This window comes from Myripristis murdjan, chromosome 12, assembly GCF_902150065.1.
Source record: "Myripristis murdjan chromosome 12, fMyrMur1.1, whole genome shotgun sequence".
Lineage (NCBI taxonomy): Eukaryota > Metazoa > Chordata > Actinopteri > Holocentriformes > Holocentridae > Myripristis > Myripristis murdjan.
Window position 1 is genome coordinate 9332484 of NC_043991.1, and position 18361 is coordinate 9350844.

At 39.1% G+C, this 18361-nt stretch overlaps 1 protein-coding gene across 2 annotated transcripts; it reads left to right on the top strand.

Annotated features, from left to right (window-relative positions):
• Positions 1 to 363: 363 nt before the first annotated feature.
• stom (stomatin) lies at positions 364 to 18361 on the top strand. 2 transcript variants are annotated; one of them, XM_030065582.1, is made up of 8 exons: positions 364 to 541; positions 2517 to 2549; positions 2865 to 2974; positions 3494 to 3566; positions 11613 to 11695; positions 12335 to 12538; positions 13924 to 14058; positions 14593 to 18361. In XM_030065582.1, exons 1-8 carry the CDS (start codon positions 484 to 486, stop codon positions 14779 to 14781), a joined length of 885 nt encoding a protein of 294 aa, XP_029921442.1. In that variant the 5' UTR covers positions 364 to 483; the 3' UTR covers positions 14782 to 18361. The 2 variants fall into 2 exon arrangements, with proteins under 2 accessions (XP_029921442.1, XP_029921443.1); XM_030065583.1 differs by lacking the exon at positions 2517 to 2549.

Here is an 18361-nt window from a genome sequence, read left to right on the forward strand (position 1 = left end):
CCAGACAGCTGCAGTTCCTCAGAAGTCTACCCCCAATGTTGTCTGGTCTGAACAGTTTAAAAACAGTCACACTTGATAGTGAGCCTAACTGGGTGGTGGGAGCATTCCTATATACAGACTATTGATCACTAAAACTATTTTTTTTTCTCTAAAGTCTAGTTTCTATTTTTATTTCAGCACACTACAATGTTTTCTCACACGCAGTTTTAGTTTGTAGTTTAGTTTTAGTTAACTATAATAACCTTGCTGTGGAATGGTTTCACTGGTTTGCGAGCCGCTGGTGAACCCACGGCAGGAGAAGAAACTGTGTCGCTGTCGGCTCCATGTTGAGCCGCGCCCACTCCAGCCTGCTGGCCCGACGTCAGCGTGCAGGATAAACACAACCCCCTCCTCTCTCCTCCCAAGAAATACTACTTCGCTCTCAGCTTTTCTACAGACAAGGAGACGGCTGTTGCTTAAAAAAGCTAATTTAAATCACAGAAGATGGATTCAGACAGGGAAACTGTTGCAATGGAGTCCAAAAGGCGGGAGCGTCAAACGGGTAACTAACATTTAGCTCCATTAAGTTACTGCCATCATAACTAGCTCGACTATGCAAGGCAAGCTAATGTTGATTAACGTTAGCAAAGGACTCGCTTTTATCCTGGCGTTGTGCCCTAACGCGTCGTCGGCATGAAACACTTCAGAAATTGTCAGCCGTTGCACATAAGCTAGCTAATGTGATGTATTTTGAACGGTTTTAACCGCTAACGTTAGCTGACTAAACGTTGACGTTGTGTAAACCATCGTTGACTACCATTACTTTAACGGAGCCTTTACTTAACTTCTTCGAAATAACGACGCATGCTTTCTTTCCTTTGCAAACCTGGATTTAATTAACCTGTATTGGCAACGCTTTGGCCGTGTTTCCATGGGCGCAATACTATCCAGCAACATGTTGGCTTTGACCCCGACTAACAGAAATTCTTGCTTTGCACATAGCAGCGATAAATGGTTGACCCCAAACCACCCCAGCTTTCTTTAGACCCGTTTTAGGAAGGGCAGGAGGTTTCAGGAGCAGATAAAAGATCAATATCATAGGCAAAACAGAAGTGGTCTATATCATCTGAAAGCTGATAGTTCTGAGATGAAGCTCAGCACTGTGTGTCAAGTAGTGCTGCAGGATATGGACACAATTTCTTATCTCAGATATCATGATTATAATAAGATACCACTGTGGGTTCACACTTGTTTGAGGTGTGGCAACTGCAAATGAAGCATTTATCCAAACACAGCATTGTAATAGTACATGCATGCAGAAAATGCAGTGACTTCACAAAGTATTTAATTGAGCAGACCAATCACTGTCTGGGGGTGTATTGAAATGAATTAAAGAAAATTAAAATAATTTTGTTGCAACCTCTGCACAATGCGTCAGTAGTATTTTAATTGTAACAACAGTGAAAATTGAGCATTCTTCAAAAAACAACACAGTAATACCAACTGGATGTTGAAAATACAATTACTAAACAAAATATTTTTTTGATCAGAACACACCGATCAGTGTCTTAGGCTAACCCCAACCCTAAATTTTATATCGTCCATATAGTTGCCTTCTGAGATATTAGTATCACACATTTTCATACCAAGATGACAATATGATAACACATTTACCCTAGTGTCAAGTTACTGTAGTAATAAATCTGTAATAAACATTGCGTTTTGGTAGGGGACCTATTCATTTAAGAGTGTGCCAGTGTTACAACATTATGATAGGAGTACACGACAGCCATTGCCTTGCTCAGTTATATGGCATAAGTTGTTGCAGCAATTTTTGGGTTGATACCATTTGTTACACAGGTTTGGTGATTTAAACTGTTTGATTGTAACTGTAATTGATCCTTGCAATCCTGCCAGAATACCACATGGAGACACCAAAACCTTGAGGAACACCATAGAAAGAATTCATGCATTGATTTGGTGTCAAAACTTAACATTCGGAAATTTCTTTAAGAATTGCATTTTTCGGCAATGGGATGGCAAGCACCTTTGTTCTGGAAATTGCTCAGAAATTTCCCCTTATTGACAATATACCTAGGAAAGCCATACATCCTCTTAATGTCCTCCGTCTCTAATTATTGGTTGTAAAGATTCATGAGGCTGTGATTATCCTAGAGGTCACGATAGGTCATTTTAAACAATGATGTCAAGTTTAAAATAAATAAATAAATAAAAAAGGTCTCACTACAATGAAATGGCTACTATGGGAACATTGTCACAAATTAATAAAATTGGGCTCACTGAATCCACAAGAGCCAGGCCTGCTGATGGGCCGGTAGAACTGGAAAGGAGTTAAAAAGGATAAAATCCACTAACTCACTTAACATTGTGTGTGGAAAACATAAGTATTCCTGAAGTGTGTAGAGTGACCATGCAACAGTCAACAATGTAACATGCAGTATATTGTAAACATGTGGCACACTAACATGTACACACTCGTTCAGTAGGTATTTGACTTTGTTGAACTTTCTCTGTAGGTTCAACCAAGTATACTTGTCATGATGTTGAAGGTATGAGTCTCGAAAGGTGTACTAGCATGTCAATAATTGACCTTTAGCTGCTGACTAGATGATGATTTTTTTTAAGCCTAACAAATGCCTAACACCTTGAGAATAGACTAGATTTCAGGTAGTGAGTTTGCATGTGTGTGAATTCCAGCTTACTGACATTAAATACTCATGATTTCAAAAACAGACAAAAAGCTTCTGAAATGGGCAAATCTTTGAATGACCTGGTGTGAAAGTGGTAAATGAATATATTTCTGCTTGTGATCTGAATCAGTTTAATGTTTCTGTGAACAAATTGTTTTGTTTTTCCATTTTCAGCTATGCAGGAATCAGACGATGGCATTGGCTTGTGTGGCTGGTTGTTGGTTGGATGCTCCCTTCTGCTGATGTTGGCTACTCTGCCAGTCTCCATATGGATGTGCATTAAGGTCAGGGCAGGAAACAAGCATTTTTTTTGCCCTCTAGCAACAGTTGCGGGTCTGTTCTAAAGTTTACCAGCCATATTCCCTGCTCTCTGCCAAGTTTATATATAATAGAACAAAACTCAAAATAATTGTTGCAAGCCCAGTAGTTAGTTTAGTAATCTACCACGGTTGCCCTATGCTGTCTGTTCCTTGTTTTGGGAAATGGTGGACTTAACGCTGCAAACTCACACCCTGTGATGTGAGTATTTATTTAGTGAATCCATAGAAACCACCTGTCTTTTATTGCCATGGCACAAATGCTGCCAGTAGGCCATTCTTTTTTGTTTGCTTTGTTAATATGGAGCTGTCATGGGTAGGCTAAATGCTCAATGCTAATATTGACCAGCGTCCGTGGCAATGTTCCACTGCTCAGTTACAGGTAATCTGCAGAACACCAATGAAAAGAAAGAAAAGAAAAGGAGAAAGGAGCAAAAAAAAAAAAAATCATTAAAATTATTAATGTGCTTTTTTTTCCATGAACAGATTGTGAAGGAGTATGAACGGGCCATAATCTTTCGTTTGGGGCGCATTCTGCGAGGAGGAGCCAAAGGGCCAGGTCAGAGACCATGTGCACTTTTCATACACAAGTGTATTTATCAACTCCACTCGTGTCCACAGTTCATTCAATGAAAGTAGAATAGAAATGTACAGTAGAGATTTATTTTCCAAAGGTGTCTTCACTGCGTCCATAGTGTGCTGTTGAGTTTTAAAGAGTTTACTAGAGGTTATACCAGCTTGACCTAGTACCTCTTACATCTTTGTATCATAATCACTTTAATAGCCAGCCTAGATCTGGTGATATCTGGTGATAAGCCTGTTGTTGTCCTGTTGTGGCGCTGGCTCATTGTCACCCTTTAGTAGTTTTTTTCTGGCTATTCATGATGCCTATGATGTTGCAAAAAGGAAAGGGTTGTTTCTTTTGACATGGAAGCAACAGTTTCCGTTGGTAAAAAATCAGGATAAACGCTTTATTGTGTGTCAGTGGTTTGTGTGTTCGATGGATCAGGCTTTTCTTCTTCTACAGTATGTTTCAGACATACCTTTCATATACACTATATAAATTAGCAATTAGGACTGCAGTAACACGTTGACATCATCGATTATGTTTGAGTTTGTAAATACACCAGTTAGCTTATAGTGTGTTACGTTTTTAGATATGTGCACGCATTACTTTTTTGTTAATGCCAAATAACGATTTGTGTGAGAAAATCCATGCATTTTTGACTTCAGTGTAAGGGCTACTGTTTTGTTAGTTAACAAGCTGATCAGATCCTTTCAAAATAGAGTGAGGCAACATTTGGGTGTCATTTAGTAATTAGAGTTTGGCCTTGTCACCACTGGCCAGGCTTTAGCCGTACCAGGGCTGATCTGGCTCAGCGCCTTGTCTGCCCTGTCAAAACAGACTGGTATCACTTCACAATAACCATCATTATCAAATGGTAAATTGATAGTTATTAAGCTTTTATTAATAATTATTTCACAGTTAAACACTGAAATGATAATAATGTTTACGTAATACACAGTAAACTATTTATTAACAGTTTATTTTGCACACATTATAACATTTTATATAGTATATTAAGTGTTTGTTAATGTTTGATTACTATCCGGATCTACAAACATTACATAGATAGATGGACCAGGTATTTGTAACACTTTAATGGTTAATAATTGGTTTGTAAACTATCTATAAACATTATTTTTACAACTATTATAATGTTGCAACTGATGAATATAATACCTTATGTAATACATAATAGATATAAGCTGCAGTCCCACCAAAACCTTGTATCTCCATGTAAATACTGAAATTACATTAAAACATAAAAATGTTTATGGATGGTTTACAAAAAACCCCAAACCAAACCAAACCAAACCAAACAAACAAACAAAAAAACAAGTAATTTCTAGCACTTGTCAGTTCATGCCTGGAATTACCCTAACCGGACAAGTAAACCGGCTGGATGACTTACGTACTGAGATAAAATATTTCTACCCAAACGTATTTCCTAGTGTGCCTGTTAAAGGATTAATGTGCTTAAGGAAGACTGCAAATACATATTCTTACTCACTGTTTGACAAATTATTGGCTATTGTGTTTTATAGTAAAGTCAACATCATGTAAAGGGCAGTGATAAGACCACATGGCCAAAATTGATAAGATCATGGCTTTCCAACAACAAAAACACTAACTCTTGTACCATGTAATAATACAGGGGAATATTGTATAATAGAACACGTACAAAATAAAACGGCAGTGCTCACAGCAGTTTTATATAAAAGCACTGGTTGTTTCAAAATGTTTCAGTCATGGGTTTTTTTGTCTGGTGCAGCTGCACTTTAAATGCTGGCCAAAGCTTATCGCATGCCGTTACAGGATTAATGGTAATCAGAGTAAAATGTTTTCTGTAAACTGAGTAGAGGAACTGCACTGCAGTTAGTTTAGATAGTTATAAGCACTGAAATGACATCCTTTGTACAAATCAATTTAGTGGAAATAAAGTGGTTTTTCACCGTTCACAAATCTTACATTTTCAAACATACCCTGTTGCAGAGTCACAATTTGTACACTTGATACAACTACAGGGAGGCAGAGAAACAGCAAGCATGCGCTGGTTTCATTTTCTGAGAACAATGTTGGCTACTGTCACATAAACTCCTCATGACTATTCAAGTGAGGAACAGGAAATGCCTTTTTTCCCCCCTAAATAAATATTGTTTATACATAACAATAAAGAATATGATAAATGTTAAAGTCCTAAAATTCTGTCCAGATCATAGTGGAAATAGCCTACTCCGTGAAGGAAGCCCATTATAGTGTTCACAAACTACTGAGCTGCTCTAAATCACTTAACCCAGCATTTCAAAGAACAAGGTTGCAAGCATATTTTTTTATTGTGTTCACCAAAACATTGCTGTGCCCACCAGTGATTTAAAAAACAAACAAACATTTTTTTGTCAAATAGGGTGGTCTGATTGTCTGCACTTTACATCCTGACTTAAAGATCCACTATATAATAATAATATAACATAGCACCCCTTGCAGGTGCAAAGACAAATGACTAAATCAAAACAATCTGCCTCCACCCCTCAGCCCCAGAGCTTAATCCCCCATCCCAGAACACTGCTGCATATGCACAAAACAGATGCAGGAAATTCTCATTTCAGCACTGATTGTTATAACCTCTAACAACATAAATCACTAGGGTATATTCATGACGGGAACTGCAGAAATTGCTAAGGCAAATTGTGTGGCATAGCTTCATAACGTTACTGGCAACATGGAGCAAAGAGCATGTTGTAAATCCTACCAGGACATAGAACGATTATTTGTGGTGTTTTCCATATATTAGTAATTTTTCCAATTTCTCCCATTCTCATTCCCATATATGTAAAGGCCAAACACGTTTGTGAGCAACATGCCAGACTCTCTTGTTTAATTGCTGATTGATCGCATAGAAAAGCAAACCAATCAGTCAGCTGGGAAGGATCTGGCACATTGTACCGGTCTGGCACATTGTACCAGACCGCATCCCATTGTGTAATCACCTGAAATGAACAGAATCAGAAATGAGAATCAGAAATACTTTATTGATCCCCAAGGGGAAGTTCCTTTCACCATCCAGTCCAGAGTGAATCAGAATTTTTAATATGCGGCTATAGTTACCACTGTAATTGCAATCATAAGTTTGATTTAGTAGAATTGCATTTTACTGCCCATTTGTTTATGTTTGTATTGGATGTGGACTGGTATGTGATTAGTATGACATACTTACTAGTAATTACTAGTATCATCACTCTAGCTTTAAAAATGAGCCCACTACAGCCTCTGAGAAACAGTATGATGGGTGAGGTTGCCGGCTACAGAATTGGGAGTTTTATTTTAAAGTTTAGAGTTTAGAGGTTAATTAAAATTCAAAATATAACCAAAATTGTCAATTAATATAGTTAATTAACCATTAGTCGTGGGGATTTCTCCTAAGTTTGGGTTTGGGTTTGGGTTAAGTTTGTTATAAACACACTAAGGCTCACATTTACACATGTAAGGGTGGTTACGGATCTCCAGTCCACTTCTTGCATTTCTTTGTGTTTGTATTTATTTATTTATTTGTTGAGGTGTGGGAGAAACCAGAGCACCTGGAGGAAACTCGCATGAACACTGGGAGAACATGTAAACTTTACACAGGAAAAAAACAGGGCCAAAACTGCTGCCCCATAGCAGATAAATATTTATATGAATAAGCATGTAACTTGTGATATGCTGTGACAAGCTTGGTGCTTTGAGAAGGACCAGGCCAGTCGGGACATTTGGAGGAGAAATCCTGAACAGGTGGGGCACTGGGGGCTTTTATTCAACTCTTATTCAGTTATAGCCACTAACTTGCCAGTAGAAACATCTCTCTCTCTCTCTCTCCCTCTCTCTCTCTCTCTCGCTCTCTCTCTCTCCCTCCCACCTTCTGCGTCATGCCTTTCCTGTATAGTCCCACCACAGGCATACATATTTGAGAATTAGGCTTCAACTGTTATAATAGAGAAGGCCTACATGTTCTGACTCAGTAAATGACGCAAAATGACTCACTCAGGATTAGAACCCAGGATCACCATTGTGGAAACCTGTGTTTTTTATTGGAGACAGCTGTCCGCAAAACCTAAACAAAAGCTCACAAAATATTGATGTGTTTTTCCTCATTTTCTCTAACCTCTTGTTGAAATCCACATTGAGCACATTTACATGTACACCATATTCCTGTATTATTCGGAATATCCTCATTATTCAGGTTGCGCACGAGTCATGTAAACACGTACCGAACCTGATTAAGGTCATATTCCGGTTGGAGAATATTCCGAATAATACCCCTGCCATATGCCTTTTCTAACCAGAATATTGTGCCATGTAAACACCTTAATCGGAAAATGCCCCGTACCGGAATATTCAGTTACGCCTGCGCATGCTAGATTCACAATGAATCCTGGGGCGTCTTTGTTGTTATGGTTACTGCAAGCGGGAAGAACAGCATGGCGAAAAGCAGCAAGAGCCAGGAGACTGCAGTCTGCCTTCAGCTAATGAAAGACTTAAATATCATTGAATATAACGATGGGAGAAAACACAGAAATAGGCTGTGTCCGAAATCACTCCCTAATCACTATATAGGGCACTATATAGTGATTACGCCATTTTGTAGGGGTGTCCGAATGTTTAGTGATTATTAATGTTCACTATATAGTCCACTGGATGTATCCCACAATCCATCGCAAAATGTAGTGGACATCCGATGGTCACTAACCAGGCAATATATCCCGTCATGCATTGCGGAACGGCGCCGAACAACGGGCGAAGTAGTGTCCGAAACGGTCCGCTATTGAGTTCACTATGTAGTCCACTACATTGAATTCCCTATGTAGTGAGTAGGGAGTAGTGAGTGAGTGAGTGATTTCGGACACAGCCACAGCGACTTCTTCTTCTTTTTTATTTCCGGCAGACCAGACGCCTATAGGCGTATTGCTGCCCCCCGCAGGTTGAGTGTTGCATTAAATAAGAGCGTGGAGTACGCCGAAGCATGGGAATATGCCAAGTAACATGTAAACGGAATATTCCAGTTGCCGCAGCGCATATAAATTATTCGCTTATTTGGAATATTACCTTAACCAGAATATTGACCTGAATCGGAATATGGTGTGCATGTAAACCTAGTCACTGACTCCTGTGTTTGTTCATGAATGTCCTTATGTTTCCATATGTCAGTTGGGTTTTTGATGGTGCTGTAAGAGAAGTGAATTTATGGGGCCCTGTCTTAGACCCGGTGGAAAGCGGTGCTCAGTGCGACGCAAATGTCTTTGCTAGTTTCCAACCGGTGCAGTTGTCATTTTCCCACCCAGCTCACCTGTTGTGTAAATAGCAAATGGTCCATGTTGGTCTTAAAATGAGGTGTGGTCAGGGACATTGTTGATGCATTGCTTGCTTGACACAGTTGATGCGACCATGTGATTAACCAGCAGAAGTAGGTCCCATTGTTCACACTTCACTGTTATTTTAAGGGTGCATTATCATGATAGTAATGTGCAGCTGCATAAGCGGGTGACAGTGTGCGTATACTCTGCTTGTTGCGCACACAGAGATTTCTTCTTCACTTCAGGGAGCTTTGGTGGAATCCTGCTGTTGCCGTAGATGATCTGCTTGTGCGCATTCACTTTGTGCACGAGCAGATCCATTTCCTCTGCAGAGAAGCGTTCCTTCAGACTTGGCAAATGCGGCAGTATAATAACAATCCGCCAAGGTGCAAGTGCGTCTAGCTTTTAAAGGGAATGGGAGATGGCATGTTATCGCATGTTATGCCCTAAATACACACATCATTAATTAAAGAGACTAAGCACAAACCTTTTGAACCATGTGCCTTGCGCGACAACCCTTTTTAAAATAGAGCGTTAAAATATAAAATTTTGGATTCAGTTCAGGATGTGGTGGACTTTTTGATGGTGTAAGCATGGTTTCAGCTGTTTGACATCTGCAGTCCACTGTCAAGAGCCAGGGTGCAGCATCCTCAGTGTTACCTGGATGTGATATGAATCCACATGAAGGCAAAATATCCTCATTTGTTGCTCCCTAAGATCACTAATCAAGAATATTGCATTTCTATCTCTCATTCACTCACATAGCGTGGCAGAACTGTGAAAATCACACGTTTAGAACATAAATGAATACCAGCAAAGTGGATACAAAACAAAAAATATGAAGTCGGTGGTACCCTTTTTTGTGCGATTATATTTATTTGTGAAAGTACTATCAGGTTGTTGCAGAAGTTTCCTGCAGGCTACCTGCTGGATCTATTTTCCAGTTCAAACAGGAAAATAACAAGAACTGTTTCATTTCCTAGAAAAATTGCTACTGGGACTTATATATATCTTGCGTTTATGGGCTAAAAGTGGTATTTTGGCCGGGGGTTTGTCATCGAAGTGAATGTTGTGTGCTTGCTGCAACATAAATGTGAAAAAGGTGCAGCTGTGTCAAAAGCATGTCCTCTGCAATCATAGCCTAAGGAAAGCATTTTTCTTTCAGTTGCAGGCCATGTTGGTATTATTAGGAACTATTAGTGACTGTAGGTTGTGCACTGACATGTATTGTTGCAGATCTAGAAAATATCACACACTGTTATTGTTGGTATGTGTTGTTATGGTATGTTATATTTCTGAAACGAAATATTGATTAAATTGAAAATGTGATTTTTGCTGAGGTCTGGCTCTGTACTCACTGTACCAAACAAACATGTTTTCTTGCATCTTGAAAATAAACTGAACTGTGTCACACCACACTGGTGGCCTTCTCAGCTAGTAGAGATGAGGCAGCAGACTTTCCTCTGTCCAGGCTGAAATCAGATTGTAATTTCCAGCATCAGCAGAGGGTGTGGCCTTGGTGTTTCCGCTGCAGAATACAGCAAAAGGCCACATGATCGACCACTTCCCGTCATCCCCCTGGTCCTTCATCTCTAATGCACTCAATTCACTTAAACCCCTGATTGATCTTCTCCCCTCTCCTGCAACCTTGGTGATGTAGGTTGCTATGACAATTCAGCGGCTATTTGAGAATAGGCTCTTCTTTTCTCTCTTTTTTTTGGGGTCCTTTGTAAAGTGCCGAGCGGGATATACTTGTGTGCCTGCCTGAGGGCTGACTGCCTTGTAAACATCCTATTGACCTTTCACTTTGAATCCATTTTAGGACTCCATTTATTTATTAAGTTGAAAGATAAGATAAAACAAAAAGCAGATTAAGAATAATCCTTGTTTGGATCTGAGTCTTGCTTTGCTGGGTCTTGCTGGGAGTGGCTCCTCAAAAGCCTGAAATGTGACACTTCAGAGTTCCAGAGAATCCTATTCATGATAGCCTGTAGTAATAATAGCTCTTTCCTGCTGGAGTCAGTGACCCCTAGAGTCCTGAGGGACTCTGAGAGAACCTGCCCCATGTTAAGTGCAACCTTCAGTTTCTCTAAATGACCCGCAGCCTCATCCCATACCCTGTAAAAGGCTAATTTATCAGTGGGATTTTTCCATAGCATCTCGTGATGCTTTGTGGAAGTGAAGAGAAGGCTTTTCATGGGAAAAACTGAGGCTTTCTGACTTGTGTGACAGGAACATTAGTTTTTGAGACAATCAGAAATGTAGTGATGGAAAGTGCACGAGGAAATTGCCTTTGTTTTCTTTCCCCCCCTGAACAGATGGTTGTGGTCTTGTGATCTAACTCTGCACCATATCCTGTGAGAAAATGGAGCCCACCAGTTTCTGACTGGTGTGGCATTTTTAATGTCTCTTAAACGTTTGCACACTTAGAGCGTGTCTATTTTGCTCGTAGGCACATGCCTGGTATTGTTTTACAGTGCTAATTCAGTCATTGTGAGAGAGGCTTATGAAAGCAGCAAATATTCTCAGCCTTGCCTTGCTGTCACCACAGCTGCAGTCTTAGAAGAGATAGTATGAATTGGTCCCCTGCCACAATTGCATTCATCCTTGTGTTTTCAAACATTTGTGGAGGTGTTGACATTTCCTCACTATTTGTATTTATAGTGGCTTTAGTTTTTGTTAAAACTGTGTTTGCATGCATTTGATTCCACAGGGTTGTTCTTCATCTTGCCCTGCACTGACAGCTTTATTAATGTGGACATGCGCACTATCAGCTTCGACATCCCCCCACAAGAGGTGAGCCATGCACACATACAAATATGTAAATGTCCACATGCATTCCTGGTAGTGCTGCAGATTATACCTGTGTCTATTATCGATTACTGTGTGATTTTTTTTTTTCTTTCTTTTTTTTTTATTAATTGACAAACGGACAGGAACAAAAAATAATTTAAAATGAAATGGAGTGCTTTATTTTCAAAAAGACCTACACCAGTGCGCACACCACATACACACTTTTATGCACTATGCCTTGCACAAGGAGGCCTTTATTGAACTCATACAGCAGTACAAGATTTATAGCATATGTATCGTTAACTAAATGTCTAATTCCAAACAACTGATAAGAGTGTTCAGTGCCAACAAATTTTATTTATCAATTTGTATAGAATTTATACAGAATTGTAGAATTTTATAGAAATTGCTTATGTAACCCACCTGTGATACATTCTTTTGCGAAGCAGCACAACACTTTTCACCCTTACCAAAATATCTTGCTCTTCATTTTTACTTTACTACCCTACAATCACCACCTTTGTTTTTGGTTTACACCCTTTGGATAAAAAAACTATTCACCCTTTGGATAAAAAAAAAAAAAAAAAAAAAAAAAAAAAAAAAAAAAAAAAAAAACTGTTCCAATGCCTCCTCTGCCCTCAGGTGTTGACAAAGGACTCTGTGACTGTGAGTGTCGACGGTGTGGTGTACTACCGTGTCCAGAATGCCACCCTGGCTGTGGCCAACATCACTAATGCAGATGCTGCCACCCGCCTGTTGGCCCAGACAACCCTGAGAAACGTTCTCGGGACCAAGAACCTGGCTGAGATCCTGTCTGACCGCGAAGAGATTGCACACAGTATGCAGGTAGAGTACATTAGCTATTACAGGGTTTATGCTGGCTCAAAAAGAGGCTTAGCTGGTGCCTCAGTGCAGCTGGCCTAGCTTTATCATCACAGGCAATTTAACGTACAAACCCCCTCTATTCTGAATTTATGCTTTTGTTGAACAGATTTTGGCACAGACTACAATAATACTGCACTACCTGTAAAAAATAAATAAAATAAAATAAAATATATATTTTAAAAATCTATCTATCTCTATATATAGATATAGATATATATAGATATACAATTTCATGCTTTTTATAGACACCTGTTTTTGGCACAGACCAGCTTAGTACATTATTAAGATGTTCTTTAGGTTTTAAAATCTTGTGTTATTTATATTCTCATAGCTAAGCACACAGTAATGGGCACATGGGCCACATGTTTAACAGTATGAACTCACTTTCTTCCCAAGAGAGACTGGCTACATGGCTAGAATATCTTACTGTGATTCCATGAAAGAGGATTGCTATTGCCTTCACAATTTCACTTATCCCTTGTATCAGGGTTAGCATAATTTGGTATTGTTGTGATTAATACATGTTTTGGTTTCTTCAGATGTCATTATGGCATGTTGAATCAAGCATATACGGAATCTTTGTTTTTGTCCCCCTTTTTTTAGGAAAACAATGAAGGCATAACACAGTTATTCAGATGTCTAATTAGAACATACAATAAATGAAAAAAAGCCAGCTGTGTATTTTTTTACCTGTGGTTCTTACAGTCCTGCTGAAATTTGCTTTAGCAGCAGGTGTACCGTGGCCTTTACAAACACCTGCGAAGTGTACAGCAGAGAGCATAGATTCATACGTTTTACTTTTGTTTTCACAGTAGGAGGTTCTGTCAGATTGGATGAAATACAACAGGGACAAAGCTGCTTTCTCCTGCTCTGGCACAGCATTAAAATGAAGTATGAAGAAAAGTCTGTCTGATGTGTGACGGCAAGGTTCAAAATATCAACATAGTGATCGGATTCCAAAGAATATCCTGCATAAAAAACTTAACTTACAAAACTGTCTGCAGAGGAGCCAGTAATACCTCATATTGTATTTGTAGACTTGAATTGCAGCACCCGTTGCAGTTTGACGCATTTATAAGGACAATACTCCGGTTTCTGTGAATAATGAGGTTAAGCTGATTAAAACAATAACTTTGTTTTCCGTCCGTCCAGTATAGTTTCAGAGACTTGTAGATCTATGCCAAGACGTATTGACACTGTTCTGGCAGCTTGTGGTGGTCCAACACCTTACTGACGCAGTTCATGTTGTTTTTTTTGTTTTACCGTGTGTTTAGTTCGTTTCAGCTCCAACTTAATCTGTGTGTTGCCTGGGTATGGAAATAAATGTACTCCTATGACCCTTTCAGTCTACACTGGACGATGCTACCGATGACTGGGGGATCAAGGTCGAACGTGTGGAGATCAAGGACGTCAAGCTGCCCCTTCAGCTCCAGAGAGCCATGGCAGCGGAGGCAGAGGCGAGCCGTGAGGCCAGAGCTAAGGTACGGTGTCTGTCCGAGTCTCACTCTGCAACACACTTTACCACATCAAACCAGTGGTCGGCCAATTTGGGTTTTTCAATGGCCAATGCTGATGCCAGTGCTTGGAGAGCAGGGTGGCAGATGGCAGATATATAATGCTATAATCAGGCCGCTGTTAATAATTAATAATAACAGATGAGACACAATTACTGAACTTAAATAGAAATTCATTTAACACTAAAGTTAATGCACTTAATTTAAATTAACCGGTAATCGAAAAACTAATTTTGGTTAGTCTTTTACTAGACCAACATGGCGGCAACTGTTGCTTGTGTTTACTTGACCCCTATTATATAATACTTCCATGTTTGACACCAGTAACACCTGTAATAAAAAGTGTAAATTTAGCTGTAAGATCTTAACAAACAACACAATCAAATGGACATGGTATTATGTGAATCCATTCATAAGTGCTGCCTTTTTATAAAATGTGACCCCCGGGGCCCTTACCCTGTTTCATTCGTTCACCTCTGTCATGTCTCCCTCTTTCTGAAGGTGATTGCTGCAGAGGGAGAGATGAACGCATCGCGAGCGTTGAAGGAGGCCTCGCTGGTGATTGCGGAGTCTCCATCGGCCCTGCAGCTGCGCTACCTGCAGACCCTGAACACCATCGCTGCAGAGAAAAACTCCACCATCATTTTCCCACTGCCACTGGAAATGATGAATAGCTTCATCAAACACTGAGGAGGATGCTGAAAACACATCAGGCGCATATACGCACCTCACAGCACACATACAAATACTCACACACATACACATGCGCACAAACTAACTCGTTTAGACCCTGTGACCACTACATGTCTTTTTAGCAGCGCTTGGTGTCTTGCTTTTCAGACCTTTTGGATTTTCAAGCCATGACTACTTATTTTGCTCAAGACAGCAAGATAGCAAGGAAGGCTACTTCAAGTTAGGCCTAGATCAGAGTTCAGGAGTTTTAAATCCCTAACCGATTTTTTAAAATCGGTTTCAAAGTGACACAATTATCCAGATTTTAAGTCCTAAATATCAAAAATGTTTGAAAATTATTGGGGCGGCCCCAATGAGTCTCTGAGCTGTCGGGAGGTGTAAGATTGGATGTATAAAACTCTCACATTACCACAAATCCTGAACATCAGTACTGATTTTCAGCCCCAGGTGACTTGGGGTTAAGACAGCCCAAAACTCCTGTAGGCTGAGACAGGCCATAGCTGCATATTTACAGAGCTGTACAGCTAACTTACTGTAGCCAGTAATTAGCCAAAGTAGGTTCTTGCTGAAGCATTATTTTTGGCATTAAACATGAATTAGCTCAAATAATCCCATCAGTTGTTTTTAGCTTTTATCCTGTAATTTTTCCAAATTATGTGCCAAAATGAACATTTCACCGTTTGCAACAGATTCAGTAATTGGGGGCATCTTTCTTTCACAACTGTAAAAGTAGAAGCAAGGAAACCCAAGAAGTCCAACACCACATTTTCCCACAGGGCAAGAGTCTCACTTTGCAGTTGCTAAGTTTCATAGTAAAACTCAACAACAGTCCATATATTCTCAGTTTATTGCACTTGGTGTCCAACTGGAAGAGCTATTGAGAACACAAACTAGTACATCCTTTCCATTTGGAAAAAAAAAATGTAGCAAGCACTGTAAAGAGAGGTTCCTGCTGTGCATGTGGGCTAAGGGTTAATTTATAGTTCTGTGCTGAAGTGTCACTGTAGCTTCGCCGTAGTGTCCTGTGTCGGTGTGAACAGCTCTGATTTGAAGAGTCTGTCTATCAGTGGTGGAAAGAGTACTACAAATTACTCCTCCAGTATAAGTACTGTTATTTTGCTAAAATTTTACTTTAGCATAGGTGGAAGTATTACTGAAAAAATGGACTGAAGTAAAAGTAAAAAGTAGCTCATTTACAATGTACTCAGTAAAAATTACTGAGTTACTGTTTCAGAGCAGTAACTGTTAGGAGTGATCTTTTCTATACATAGGCCTGTCACGATAACAAATTTTGATGTTCGATTAATTGCGTCAGAAATTATTGCGATAAGCTATAATATTGCATAATGTTGTGTGTTTAAGACTATTTTTATTATTGTTGTAATTTTGACATTTTCAGACCATTCTTTAAACTTATATTATGATAATAAAGGCGTAGTGATGCATAAAACAAGAAAATTTAAATATCCAAAATAAATAACACGTAAAAATACCAATAAATAAATACAGACCTTATGAATACAAAAAAATTGACAAAAATGTGATAATTTGTTCTCTGTAATGGATATGCTTTAATATATAGGGAGGTTCAATACTCAAGCAAAGATTTACTGAATTAAAAGTACTAAAATACTCAAAAGTACACCTACACAAAAAGCTGCTTAATTACAGTAACATGAATAAATCTGATTAGTTACTTCTGTGTCTGCTGTTCACACTCTGAGCCAATCTCTGACACACTGACAACAGTGTGGATTTTATGAATACATCACTACTGGGGACGCCCAGGTAGCTCACCTGGTGGAGCACATGCACCATGTCCCATCCCTCTGCCCTGCCGCCCTGACTCTCTCTCGACTATAGCTAATAATCATGTAATAAAGCAAAATTGGCACACACACATACAAAAAAAAAAAAAAAAAAAGCAACGGCAGCATTCTCTGTGGGCTATGCAGGAGCCACAGAAACCTACAGTGGCATTTTGATACAGAACTATATATTGACCTTCACACCTCACTTATATGCATGCATGAACACTCACACACACACATGCACACTTTCTCTCCCGTTGCTAATGATATTCTCTTAGATTAGTGCAAGCTGGAACACTGCTGATGTGACAGTACCAGGTTAAGTGATACTGCCCTAGCTGGATGTTACTTGTGTGTTTCAAGTATGTAGTTTATGTAGATGCCGTATATATATCTGTAGTTCCCCATTACATTTAAATGTGAAACCTGCACTGCTTAGGAGAAGAGTGCAGGAACTGGGGACTGTCTGGTCTGTCTGTGTGAAAGTAAAATCCTGTTTATCGCAATTCTGTCAACCAGAGGCCTTAAGCTGCTCCTATCGATGCATTTTTACAATCTCATATTACCTTTGTATTGCATTTCTGCGCATAACCGAATGGGACCCCAAAACCCCCAAAGATTTTTTTATTTTTTAAAACAGGTTTTTAAGCAACAGTTTTATCCAGTTTTATCACATCCAATTTTAGAGGTGTAAAAACAAGCTTAATGTTTCTATGTACCTTAAAATTTCATATTGATATTTCATATTTGCTCATCTTCGTATGCATTTTTTGTCTCCTTGGGATGCAAAAATGAGTATTGTGAGGGAACATAATGTGATCAGTCTCTGCTAAAGAATAAATATAAATATAAATATATCTAAAATATATGTACAAACATATATGTATACAATTATGTTGGAGCTAGCCATTGTTACTATATAAAAAAGCAGTTCTGAAATATTTTTTTTTACTTTTTTGTTAGCTGGAGAGATCATTTAGGATTGTTCAGGCTGCTTTAATTGTTTTTTTTTGTAGCTGAAATAGGTCACTTGGCATGTGGGCGGGGTGGGTAGCATTCAGATGTTATTACATAAATTGCTGTGTATTCAAATTACTTACTGTTACTACACCGCATTGTTATTGCTGTTTCACTGCAACTATGCAGCAGAGAATGTTTTTCAGTTTGGGATCCACACTGAGTAAATTTAGACTGCCACTACATCTTATTTTTAACCAGGCATGTTGACTTAGAACTGCTTTATAGAAAAAGCTGGGTGGTGTGGGCTAGTGGAGAGAAGATTACATACCGACATACACACAAACATCTGAGAGCTGCGTGGTACCACCACATAAATCTGTTTGTCACTGAGCAGCTACACTGGAGGATTGTGACAGGTTTTAACGCCTTGTCCGAAATCAAGCCAGTAGTAGTAACTGTGTGTTCACTTCCTCCACTTACACTCCCTCAGGCTGCCTAGGGATAAGTGAGCTTCTTGACACCAGCTCACTTAATAATTACAAAGTTTTTACCACCAATTGATCAGTTTGTTACATTTTGATGTTTATTTTTACATATTTATCTGTTAATGATTGCATGGCAGAATTGATGTTCTTTTCCTACAGTTTGCTAACGTTTGATATTGTTTTTATTATATCTTGACATATTTTGAGACAAATTAAAGACATTAACGGCAATTGTAACATTTCTTTCTGTGATTGGTGTTATTTGCAAGCAGAAGGTTGTTTTAAAGTGAAGGTCGAAATAAAGACACCACTCATACTAAA

Excerpts from the sequence above, each read along its gene's own strand:
- stom (XM_030065582.1), top strand. The coding sequence starts at position 484 with ATGGATTCAGACAGGGAAACTGTTGCAATGGAGTCCAAAAGGCGGGAG. Across the intron at positions 2,975-3,493 it reads CCATATGGATGTGCATTAAG|ATTGTGAAGGAGTATGAACG; the intron begins GTCAGGGCAGGA and ends TTCCATGAACAG. Across the intron at positions 14,059-14,592 it reads GCCGTGAGGCCAGAGCTAAG|GTGATTGCTGCAGAGGGAGA; the intron begins GTACGGTGTCTG and ends CTCTTTCTGAAG.